Here is a 12878-nt window from a genome sequence, read left to right on the forward strand (position 1 = left end):
TTTTTGGGTGAACTATCCCTTTAAAAGCAATAGTGTTCACTTGTAAATGTTTGCAGTTTAGTAACCAGCAGAAAATGTGTGTGTGTGTGTGTGTATACAGAGGGTCAGTGAGGCGTGTGTCGCACCCTGTTTTGTCACTGTCTGCCAAGCCTGAGCAAATAGCAGGATACAGACCTTCAACTCTCAGAGCAACTGCAGTTATATCTCGCAGTCTCGGCCACAGACGCCTCCAGACCGCCCAAAGTCCGCTCGCTGACTGTCGGATGCATATTGCACATAAAACTGAAAAGCATTTTCTTGACTTGGCAAGCACAAAACTGATTGGCTGACTTCATGCAACTTCCGGTACAAAGGGCGTAGTGCTGGGCGGTATACCGATTCATACCGAATACCGTTTTTTTGTTATGATATGAATTTTGAAAATACCCCAATACCGGTATATGTCACTTAAACAACGTTCGGAATGCGACACTGTTTGAAAGGGATGTTGCACTGTGGTGAGGGAACAGCTGTATGTGTTACCAAGCGTGAAAGTTCCGAAACTGAAGCTGTAGAACTAATAGAACATGATGAAGCAGATGAACTCATCCACAATATCCACATTGACCGCCACAAATATCCACCGCCCCCTGCCATCAGCTCCCGCCTCACATACACATGAGCGCGACTTTAGCACTAGATTTAGCAACTTTCAGACCCTTTTAGCGGCTTTTTTCCAAAGAATATTCATACTGTGACAAACCTAGCGACTTTTTTGGATAAACCTTAGCTATGGTTCAGTTGGAAGATTTTGCCAGTGCTGTCCCGCGAACGCGAGGTCTGACTTTCCCGGAGAAGTGTCACCTCTCTCGGCGTCTGTTCTGTGCAGTGAGCGGCAGAGAAGCAGCGCATTCAGTTGGCAGCACCGCAGCCGACTCGTCAATAAATGAGTACAAAACAGCGTTTCCTAGCACCTGTCGCTTACTGATTGTTTGGAATTATAAATATGAGCGTAGTTCGTGTTAAAATCACATGCACCCCTTTTTTTTTTTTTTTTAGTCACTCAGACGCAGGCAGTGCGCTGCATGAGACAAAAAAGTAATATAGCCAAAACAACTGCATAGCCGCTCTTTAGTGTAGATGCATGTTGATTTTATCAGACGATGCCGCGATTATAAATGAGAGTGACTCCTGGTTAACATGTATTAAAAGGGGTCGTGTTTAGTCACAATTTAGTGTGGTATTTTTTGACAATATTCACTCATCATGACAGTAAAATAGGGCATTCTAAGTCAATATACTGCAGTATTTCCTCTCTCAATCAGTAGAAAATATGGTTAACACCCGGTCATGCATGAAAAAAAAATACCGTCTTGTACCGTGAAACCGGTATAATTTCGAAAAATACCTTGATATAAATTTTTGGTCATACCGCCCAGCACTAAAAGGGTGCATAGTTTTTTTTTTTTTTCAGGTACTGGGTTAATGCAATGCTTGCTTTTTGTGGAAGAACTAATAACTGGATTTGCCAAAGTTATTTGACAGATTTTTAGAATTTTGTTGCCTGTTATTTAGATCTTATAATATATTTAAGATAAGATAAACCCACCCTTAATCGGCATGTAAAAACAAACTGCATATTATATGCATGCCATAAACGTGCGTATCATATGCACGCCAAAGTCAATTTTTGTGTATCAATACCACAAGTTTTTGTTTTTATTTGGCGTACTATTTATACGCATTTTCATGAGACCGGGCTCGCCGTTCTGTCAAAGGTCTGGCTGAGCAAGACATGTCACGTTTGCGCATGTACGCGTTCACACTCGTCCGCACGTTCAGTACCGTCCTGGCCAGCTGTCAGGGAAATTCCTGATCCGTTAATGATGCACTTCTTCTGTAGAGACCACCTCAACCCTTTTCCCTCTGTTATCAGAACTCCCACTCCAGCCATGGCTCTCTCAATAAAAACCACGCTGAGGGAGTTTCGGCGATCCTTCTTCCCCCTCCGCATATCCTGCTCTTTCTTTCTTGTCGTTTTTTTGTCTGTCTCTCTCCCTAGCCACTTACTTTCCGATGCAACGTGACGTCTGCTCAGTCTGAAGGCTGTTTTTTCCTGAGTTGCATGTAAAATTAGAACATTTGTCAGCACTGTGCGTAGCCAGAGGATCCATTAAGCAACCGCTACACATTAGACTTGAAAAAAAATTCACACAAAACTGCTTCAATTCTATAGCAGTTTTTGAACTGTCTTTAGAATTAATCTCAGAATTAACTAATAGAGGTCTTATAATTCTGGATCTCTTCAGAGTTCCAGAACTCTTGGAATTCTGCGACTCTTTATAATCTGCTTGAGAATTCCAGAACTCTTCATTAGCAGTTTTAGAATGCTGGAACTCTTTATTAAACCCATTCTAGAATGGTCCATCAGAATTAAAACTGCATTGAAGTTCTAAAATTCTTTGATAACTGCCTATTTTAGAACAGTTATCATTTGCTTTCAAATTCAAGAATTTTTAGAACTTTTTTTCTACTTCAGAATTCTATAACAGAACTGCATGTGAACTAAAACCATTTATCAGCCTTAGAATTCTGACTTAATGAAGATTTACAGAATTCCACAAATATTGTGCAACTGCCTGTGAATTCTAGAACTCTTAGTTAGCTGTCTTAGAATTCTGGAATTCTAATAAAAACACATTCTGGAAAGCTTTCTCAACTACTTCTGAATTTGAAAATGTGTCATATACTGCATCAAAAGCCCCTTTTCAACTATCTGACTTTTAGCATTTATCAGAAACTGCTTTAGAGCGCCAGATTTTTTTCAGAACTACCTGAGAATTCTGTAACTGCCTCTGAATTCTATAATGTTTTATCAGATGTCTTAGAGTTTTAGAACCTCAGAGTCTTAGTTTTTTTTTTTTAAGCTTTGAAATTCTAGACTTAAGTTTAACTTGAATCACAGGTTTTAATGAGGGCTGCCAGCATCCAAATTTGACTCCAGACTAGTAGTGACCCAGACTGGTTTCAGTTCAGGTCTGCCTTGTAAAGCTTCTTCCCCTTCTTTTTCCTGTCTGAGTGTTTTTCTCCCTAAGCCAGCTGTAGTTCTTGCTCTTTTATTTTTTATGATGTGGGTTGGGTTGACTAGGCTTTGAGGTTGTGGTAAAATGGTTGCACGTCGGGTTCAGTCTTGAGCCGGCCTGTGTCTTGTTTTGTGGGATTGCTGTTGTGAAGGGGTTAAGTGTCTTGAATGATACATTGATTGCAGTTGGTAGCTGGGAGTCGTTTTAGCAGGGGACAGCGGGGGAGGAAACGTTACAGCAAAGAGCAGTTCTGAGGAGAAAATCACGACAAATCTTTTTCTCGCTAGGCTGTGTAACACGGCTTTATTGTCTGTTTAATGTAACACTCAGCTCTCCTGCCTGCAAACATCCCCACTGAGGAACTCCCTGAGGCAGGAGAGAAAGAGAGAGACCTCGATGGAAAGGGAATGAGGCGATGGAAACATAAAAGGAAATAGAGAAATTCTCCCTTGAACTTCGGCTCGCTTTCGGTAATTGAGCGTGGTAGGTGTGTGTGTATGTTTTACCTTCCGTGTGTTTTGGTCCACCTCTCCAGGCAGACGGGAGCGAACATCCGCACTGGAGCGAGAGTTTCTCGTTTGGGCTCGTTAACGGCTCGGCGCCCCTGCTTAACGGCGTAGGTTTTTTTCAGTCATGCCGGCGGCATGCCGTATCCTGGATACGGAGCCAGCGGGAAGCGCGAAGCAGAGCTGCTGGCAGCAGCGTGAGGCAGGTCGTACCACTGTGTGACTCCGTCGGGGGAGGGGTTGAATGCGTTCTCTGAGACGCTGCCAGGGTTGAAGTGCGAGTGCTACGCCTCCTGAATCCTAATGCCCTCATTCGTCTGAGCGCTGAGCGGACACCGGCCCTCCCCTCTCCAGCCCATCTGTGTGTGTGCGTGCGCTTGTTTTTGTTGCCGCCGTGCATGAGGAATCGTCTCGCGGTGATGGATGTGGGAGTTCCTTTAAACCCGAGCTTGCAGAAGAACTCTCCAATTAATTCTGCGAGGGCTCTCTGTAATTCCAGCCTCTTCCAGACATTGTTCTTAACCAGCAGACGGGAATGGCAGGAAGCGCGAATGGGAAAATACATATTGATAACTTTCTATGCGTTTCAACTACTATAATGCTAAATCGCAGAAATCTGAGTAAACCTATGGTATTGACAGACTTGCACAGTTTGCCTGATGGATGATAAAAATTGGCGAAATTGAAGGATGTTCTCAAATGATAGAATTCTTGGGTCTTTTGAATTGTTCCAGCACAGAACATTCTAGCGACCTCAAAGCAACATTCTGAGCAATTGCTGGCATGTTCCTTTGTGGTTGCTAGGGTGTTCTGAGCAGTTGTTTGGATGTTCCTTTGTGGTTGCTAGGGTGTTCTGAGCAGTTGTTTGGATGTTCCTTTGTGGTTGCTAGGGTGTTCTAGATTGGCACAATTTAAAAACAACCTCGAATTCTATCATTTGAGATCCTCCTTCAAGCAACCACAAAGCAAAGTTCTAACGACTGTCTAACAACCGTATAACAACATCCTTCGCATTTTACTGGGTTCTTTTGGCTTGGGTTGATGTAGATAGGCTTCTCTGGTGAGACATATCTAAGCACCAAAATATCTGAAAATATGCAAAGATTGTGGCAGCCGGTTTCGCACGAGCAAACATCGTTCACATTTCCGCCGCCTTTAAAGTCACTCCTACTCTGCTGCTTCTTGCAGACTCACACACACACACACACACAGTGCCGTCTCAGGCGTCTCATATAGAAAGTGAACAGCAGGCTTGGGACAGGATTCGTCTGTAAAGACCCTGATACCTCACACATCAATAATCAGCTCTGGGCGGAACTGTCTGTCTGCTCTCTGCCTGTCTCTCTCTTTCTCTGCGAGCACCAAAATATCTGAAAATATGCAAAAATTGTGGCAGCCGGTTTCGCACGAGCAAACATCATTCACATTTCCGCCGCCTTTAAAGTCACTCCTACTCTGCTGCTTCTTGCAGACTCACACACACACACACACACAGTGCCGTCTCAGGCGTCTCATATAGAAAGTGAACAGCAGGCTTGGGACAGGATTCGTCTGTAAAGACCCTGATACCTCACACATCAATAATCAGCTCTGGGCGGAACTGTCTGTCTGCTCTCTGCCTGTCTCTCTCTTTCTCTGCGCTCTTTAATGGTGTTTAATGAATTTCATTCCTCGCTGCACCATAGTAACCGCTCGTCTTCTGTCTCTCTCCCGCTCGCTGTAGGAGGTGGTTTTGTACTGTCTGGAGAATAAAGTGTGTGACGTGAATCATCGGGATAATGCGGGTTACTGCGCGCTCCACGAGGCCTGTTCCCGCGGCTGGCTCTCCATCGTACAGCACTTACTGGAGCACGGGGCCGACATCAACTGCAGTGCACAGGACGGCACCAGGTAAGCACACATGCATTCATAATGTCACCTAAATAGCAAAGCCTTACATGCAAGACTAGTTTCTTTGACTTCCTGTGCTTTTGTCACACTGCGTTCGAGAGCATGTGCGTACCACCGCGGCATGGATAATTACACGTGCGCACACGTGTTGACGCGCGCACACTCAATGTCAGTAATTATATGTTTGGTAATAATGGCTTTACAACAACAGAAGAGGCCGAGAATCTTAGCTTGGATAATTACCGCAAGAAGAGCAGATTAGGCGTGTAAGATCTCTGTCTTCGCTATACACTTAAAAATCCAATTTCGTTTAGCGTTCCGATTCCTGTCGGAAAGATGAATGACAGTGACAGGTTTTAATGACTGTTTTATTGGGCAATGCCAACAGATAAAATTAAGGTAATTATGGACAAGTGAAGTAATTGAACTGTTTAAGCAAAAAGAAAATCTCGCAATTGCCAAAGAAAGTTAAATTAAAAAAATAAAGTTTTTGGTATTTAAAACCATCAGCAGGTGGATTATGATCACAAGACAAATAATCTTTCTTAATGAAACTTTCTGGTATTATTGTGAACCATTTGTCAGTGCACATTATTCTAATGATTGATTGATTTATAATTAATGATAATAACGTTTGTTTGTTTTTTATTATTTTTTATTATTTTATAGTAAAAATTGACTACTTTCTCCAAGGTTAGGGTAATTTTGTTGCATTGTGAAGGTCAGAGGTGAACTCTGAGATTGAAAATTATGGGAAAATAAAATAAGTAATACTTTTCATGATCTAATCAAAATCTGATGGATAAAATAAATATAAGCTACAGTATAAATGTTTTTTTGGTTTTTTTTTTTTTTTAGAAGTAAGTACTCTTCTCTTTTTTCCAACAGGCCTCTCCATGATGCTGTGGAAAATGATCATCTAGATGTGGTCCGACTCTTGCTGTCATACGGCGCCGATCCAACTTTAGCTACCTATTCAGGCCGCAGTTTGCTGAAGATGACCCACAGCGACATAATGGAGTCTTTTCTGTCTGGTAAGAGCGTGCTGTTCCTCTCTTCCACCTCTATTCCCAGAATTTCTCTCCTGTAGCAGTGGAAGGTTGTGCTCCGCTTGGCTATCTGGTTACTAAGCAACAGCTGGAGCGGAGGAGAAGCCTTTAGTACCAGCAAATCAGCTTTCCCTGAAAGGAGATTATGTGTGTGTTCGTCCGTGTGCATGTCTTTATTGTGCAGGTGTTGTGCGGTGTGTCTGTTTTGAAGGGTGTGCAGGAAGGGTGTGCAGGTTTGTCGCACGCAACAATATTTGGAAAAGATGGGTTGTATTATTGAAATGGTAATCTGGGTCTAATCTGGAGCCATCTAAGCTAAAATGGGGTATTGTTTTTATGATTTTAGAAGCTTTTGGCATCATTCTGACCCTTTGAATTTAAACAGCTTGCTGTGTTTTTTTCCGCTATTGTATGATGTGACTTTTCATTGTGCATGTGTGTGATTTTTGGGGGAAAGTTTTCCTGTTACGCCTCAAGAACAGCATCTGAATGATTTCAAGGATTTAAATTGGGTTTTAGAAATCTACATTTAGCTTAAACGACTTTTAAAGCTACAGCATGTGTTTTCTGCCCCACTAGCAGCACCAAACAGAACTCAAACTTATTTGAAAACAGTCATTATTATGGCAAATTCTTTCGCCATTTGTCATTGGTTCGGAGAATTGGACAAATCCCGCCCCCAATTTATGCTAATGGTTACAACACTGTTGCAATGTCAGTGCACTCAAACAAAAAGAAACTGCAAATCCATCTGGTGCCACTAGTGGTCTAAAAATTACACGCTGAATATTTAAAGCAGCTGTATAGTTTTGTGTGTTTTTGCGGGCTTTGGAGCCCACTACAGTCGTAAATATATCACTGTTGTATTTACAGTGATTACCGATGCACACGCATTTATGGTTTTGATAAATCGGTCCACACTTTTTGTGGCAGTTCGTACACACTTGCATACTGCCAGAACAGACATTTGGGTGACGCTTGGGAAAGAAACAGAAGCCATTCTCCTTATTAAGATTCAGTGTTCCATCAGAATTATTTTGAAACTTAAATTTCAGGAAAAAATTACACATTCAGTTGCTTCAAATGCTGTTTTTTTTTAAAACTGTGCAATGTAATGCTCAACCTGTTGAATGTTTGAATGGCTGTGCTGGCGAACGCGGCTCCCGTCGCCGCTGGCTGTGCTTCGTAGCACCAAGTGGCATCTGAGTGCGCGACCACATAATGCTATCAGAGCCTCTGCTGTCTGTAGAAGACTATTTTCTTATTGTCGCTTGGAGAATGTGGTCTGTGTTTAGCATTTGCACAATATATCGGTCATCATATCTGCCAAACATTAGCACTTCATTCCCTTTTATTGATATCTTATCTCATCTTATTTATGTATTTATTTATTTTGATTTATTTTATTACTTTTATTTATCGGATTCTAGATTTGGAGCAATATCCTTTAATTAACACTTTTTGTTTATTAATATTAGTTTATTGATTTATTATTATTATTTTATTATGTGTATTTTCTTGAAATGACGAGCATGATCTTATGCTAATATTAGCTTGAAGTTTAGATTTCTTTTGCCGATTTATCTGCAAACATAATGGATTTGAGCTATTATAGAGGGGGAAAAAATTAGCTATCAGTATCTGCCAAAAATTCTGTCAGTGCATTTCTAGTTGCTTCCTGTTTACATCGCTAATGGTCTCATCTCTCTTTCTCACTCTAGATTATTTTGCCGACCTGCAGGGCAGAGAGGACGATGACCCCGGCCTGTACTGGGAGTTTTACGGCAGCGCAGTGTGCGGTGAGTACCACTTTCACACTTGAACACACACACACATATTCTCAGAAATGCACAAAACACCCACAGTAACAGACGTAAGAAACAATGGAAAAGAGAAAAGAATCACGCAAACAGACAGACAGACGGGTAAACACCTGAAGGTAAATCTTTGTGTGAATCATCAATGTTTGTAGACGGTCATTGATCTAGAATTGGAAAAAAATAGCTTCCATGTGTGTTTCTACCTCTGATGTTTGCTTGAAAGTATTTATATAAAAATTCCCCATCCGCTGGGTGGTGGGGTCGGCACCATGGGAGCAAAAATAGATGGCAGTATTTTTTTTATTGCTCTTTTTTTTAAAAACAAATTCTAGCTGCGTAGCGAGAGTTCCCCTGGCTGCCATATATCAGCAGATCGCTCGTTGTGTGTGTGTGTGTGTGTGAGCGGGCCTGTTTCCAGCTGGCCGAAAACAAACCCACTGCTACTGCACATTTTCCCTTGGATTCCTGGAATAACAAAACCGGGAGAGAATGGGAGATGTTGAAGGGAGCCACGCAGCTATTTTTGGGAGCTTTGCACTGCCTTGGAAAAACCCAAAACGCAACAGAAAGAGGTAGAGGTGCCTGTTTCGCTCCGAGGCGTACGCTGTGCCGCTAGCGTGCACGAATGAGTGAAGTGGCTTCACACGCAGCTCTTCCTGCAGTGCTGCTTGGAAGAGAGTGCAAATTGGAGAGCGCGTTCAGAGAGCGACGTGAGAGCAGCGCCTCGAAAGCATGTCTCTGCATGAATCCGACAGGGAGAGGGAGGGTAGGAGGGATTTTTGAAGGGATATCATTTGTGCGGAATCCATTGCTAGCTCTCAGAGAGTGTGTGTGAGATTCCACAATTCACACTTTGTCTCTCATTTCTAATCGATATCTTTCTGTCTGACTATCAGAGCCTGCCGACAACTCGTCTGGTTATGACATCCTAGCTAACCCACCTGGCCCCGACGAGGACGAACAGAGAGAAGTTTTCGAGTTCGAATTTTCCGACCGGCCGCTGCTGCCGTGCTACAACATCCAGGTGTCTCTCTCGCAAGGGTAAGAATCTAAATATTTAGTCTTGACTGGCATTTGTCTGTAACTACTTTTTAGAACGAAACCAGTTATTTTATTGGTAGAAATAGTGGGAATGTAGACATCGTTTTCAGGTAAAAGATGTTGAGAATCGGTCCAAATTGACCAAGGTACTAGTCTGAAATATTGTAAATGCAGAATTTAGAAGAAATTTCGATTTGAAGCAAGATGCTCATAATCATTTGTTGATGTTTGATAGCCATCATTAACATGTTGCTTACTAGCAGGATATTCACTTTCATGTGTCACTTAAAGTAATTTTTATTAGAGTTATTTATTAGACTTCTAAATCTTTGCATTAAAGTTTTTGATCCTAGTGGATTTTTGTAATTGAAAATTTTCAAAATGAAAGTGCCGAATGTTCCCAGGACTTGCTAATTGTTCACCAGTAAGTTTAGTCATTATTTGATTAATGTTGATTGTACAAAGGCAATTTACGCTGAAATTAACTTCAAGAAAGGTGTTGGTAATTATTATCAAAAGTTTGGTTGTCATTGTAGTATCATAGATGGTGCAAAAGATGTTTTGTTTGTATGTCAACTTATTGTCGCAATTGCCAAATGTAGCCATAGAGCTATTATTAGAGAATTGCACATTACAAAGTATTGCGTAGAATTGTGCATTATGAAGTATTGCACAGTTCAAAGTATTGTGCAGAATTCTTGTAATTAGGAAATTCTGATGTACAGTTGTCAGTTGTTGGCTGCCAGGACATTGCTTCCGCAAGAGCCACAGACCGCCTCAAGTGCCATCGATTGAGCGCTGCCTGTTACTGCTTTCCCCGCTGTGTATGTGTGTGCGCGCGTCTGACAGGCTCAGTCTACGGTCTTTGTGTGTGTGTGTGTGTGTGTGTGTAGCCTATTGTGTTCCTGGGCGAGTGAAGGCCTTGAGAATCTTTGTGTAATTTTGTCTAATTATCTGAATGCTGTTCTGGGGCAAGCTTTTGACACGGTGTATGTGCACATACATTTTTTTGTTTTGGTGTTTCTCACTTTGTGCACATGTTCTGACATATTTAGCCTTGGCGCTCACGTGGACGCTGCAAATTCGCGCCAACTTTGCACATCTTATTTTTATTATGCCACGAATAATAATTAATAATTGTATTAATTCACGGCATAGTGAAGAAAACTAGCATGAAAACCTTGCGCTCTTTTTCAGCCAATTAATCTCTTTCTCTCATTCTTTTTCTCAGACCTAGAAACTGGTTGCTGCTCTCAGATGTTCTCAAGCGCCTTAAGATGTCTGCCAGAACGTTCCGTGCCACGTTCACTCACATCGAAGTTGTGACTATAGCCGAGGCGGAATTCTACAAGCAGGCATCTCTGAGTCAGCTGTTCTCTTGTCCGGAGGAGCTCGAGGGATTCATGCCCGACAGCAAGGAACTCTTGGATCTGGTGGAAATCAGCACCGAGCTGGTGGCGCTGCTGGGGTCGTCGCTTGAATGCTTGGACGACCGCTGGGAGCCAGTATCCAGACCTCGCTCATAAGCTTCTGAACATGCACGCACACTCATACTGACTCTCAGACGGACCCTTGGAGACCTGTGGAGAGCTAGAAGCAAAAGAAAAAGGATATTCTGAGGCAGTTCTTGACATTTCAAGGAACTTCTGGACTGGTAGCCAAAGGCGAAATTGGGTCCCAGTGCAGCTGATCTTTCTGTTTGGCTTGGAGAAGGTTTCGGAACATCTCTTGCGCTCTTCTCGCATACTAATTCTCCTGGTGACGATGCAAACCTGTACATAGTGTACATTCTGCAGATATGGAAAGAGAACGTACCTGAGAAATTGGACCACTATCTCTGGCTAACTCTGAGATATGAAGTCATGCTCGCAACGAAGAACTCTTACATTTAAAAGAGATGTTTTCTAAATAGGAATATAAGTATATATACAGCCACTGTATTTTATTTCTGTGTATTATAAATATATATATATATATATAAATATATATATATATATATATATATATAAATAAAAAGTAAAAATACTGTCATTATCATGTAGCTATCCTGACCTTTATGCTGTTTCTTCTGTGGGCCACACAATGTTTTCGTCAATACTTCTGTACTAATATGGTTCTTTTTAAATTGGTTTATCTGTCTTTTTTGGATCTTGACAGCCATTCTGACTGATTGTCATTGTATAGCCTAAAAGCGCGCATAAGGCTGATTAAGAAAAGAAAAAAATCCCCAACGACGTGAGAGTAAGTAGGCTAAACAATGACAATTTTCATGTTTGGGTGAATTATTTTTGTATTTGAGGCATAGTAATGGACTGCTGGTGTCTATTTTCAGATGGGATCGGTTGAACTGAAGAGGTGTATCTTAATTACTGTAGTTAATCACACACAAAGGATTTGATTTTTACTGTCCATATTTCTGAGTGGTCACGATAGTTTTTTTTTGACACAATATGAAGCGATTAAAAAACATGGGCAGCTTGTTTACACTGGACCTGTTCATTTGTTGTGGTTAAGAGCTGGAAAGTAGGCTAATAAATAATAATAATTATCGCAATAAACCACGCAATGCAATGTGTAGTGATTTTACCACAATTGGCAGTGACTTGACAAACAGCTTTATACAAATGTTAAACAGCTAACTGAATGAAGTTTTATAAATGTAGTGATATTTACGTATTAACATCCTAATAATACAATTTTATAAAAATATGATATGAAATATATAAATATTAAGATCATCACAAAAGAGAAATAAGGCGCTTAAATGAATTTTAAGGGACTCTTATGAGAATTGATTAACGCTGTGCTTGTAAATAAATATGGAAATGAACATGTCACTGACTTATTGGCCATTTCTAGCTCTCTGAGGTGTCAAATGTAACTCAAATGTTGCGTAGCGTAATTGACGACTGCGGACAGAGCTACATACGGCCCAGCGCTGTGGAAGCTGGACTGCAGGGAAGAAATGTGGCCATCTAATTGAAAAACAATTAAATTACATTAGGCTTGGCAATTACACTCTCCCCCTTCCCCGGGTTCCGTGTTACGACGGTTAATCCGCTCTTTATCTATTAGTCAGAGCTGTGACATTGACGGGACTCGACTAGCAGAGCGCGCAGAGAGAGACAGATGCGTCCACCTCACACCTTGTCAACACTGACGCAACGCTTTATTTGCCCTGTTCAGGAGGGGGCCCGTGACTGGTTGTGGAGTAGATTGACTGGAGCGCCGATCGCCAAGCCACCATGGCCACCATGTTATTTTGTTTAGTTTTTTCCGTAAATTCCATGCATTACCATTTGAGATCGAAACATAGTCTGAAATTGGTTTACCAATAAAATTCATTTATTCTATATTTGACTTTTGAACAATATGTGCACGTATCTATCAGGTGATCTCTGCCCAGTGATCTGCATTCACCTCTATTATCAATATACAATATTTAGTGGTAGCTTATCAGTAGTGACTGTCAGTTAATGTACATATGGCAGAAATGTACGGAAAAATCAA

At 41.4% G+C, this 12878-nt stretch overlaps 1 protein-coding gene across 4 annotated transcripts in view; it reads left to right on the forward strand.

Annotated features, from left to right (window-relative positions):
- The window catches only part of LOC107586940 (BCL-6 corepressor-like), a 44531-nt gene extending 33216 nt beyond the window's left edge, over positions 1 to 11315 (forward strand). For all 4 annotated transcript variants that reach the window (XM_016274503.1, XM_016274501.1, XM_016274502.1 and 1 more), the window contains 5 exons: positions 5292 to 5458; positions 6347 to 6492; positions 8229 to 8306; positions 9224 to 9368; positions 10600 to 11315. In XM_016274503.1, the coding sequence (XP_016129989.1) occupies positions 5292 to 5458; positions 6347 to 6492; positions 8229 to 8306; positions 9224 to 9368; positions 10600 to 10894 (831 nt within the window). In that variant the 3' untranslated portion in view covers positions 10895 to 11315. The remainder of the gene's footprint in view (positions 1 to 5291; positions 5459 to 6346; positions 6493 to 8228; positions 8307 to 9223; positions 9369 to 10599) is intronic.
- Positions 11316 to 12878: the final 1563 nt, after the last annotated feature.

This window comes from Sinocyclocheilus grahami, unplaced genomic scaffold (assembly GCF_001515645.1).
Source record: "Sinocyclocheilus grahami isolate Dianchi unplaced genomic scaffold, SAMN03320097.WGS_v1.1 scaffold87.1, whole genome shotgun sequence".
Lineage (NCBI taxonomy): Eukaryota > Metazoa > Chordata > Actinopteri > Cypriniformes > Cyprinidae > Sinocyclocheilus > Sinocyclocheilus grahami.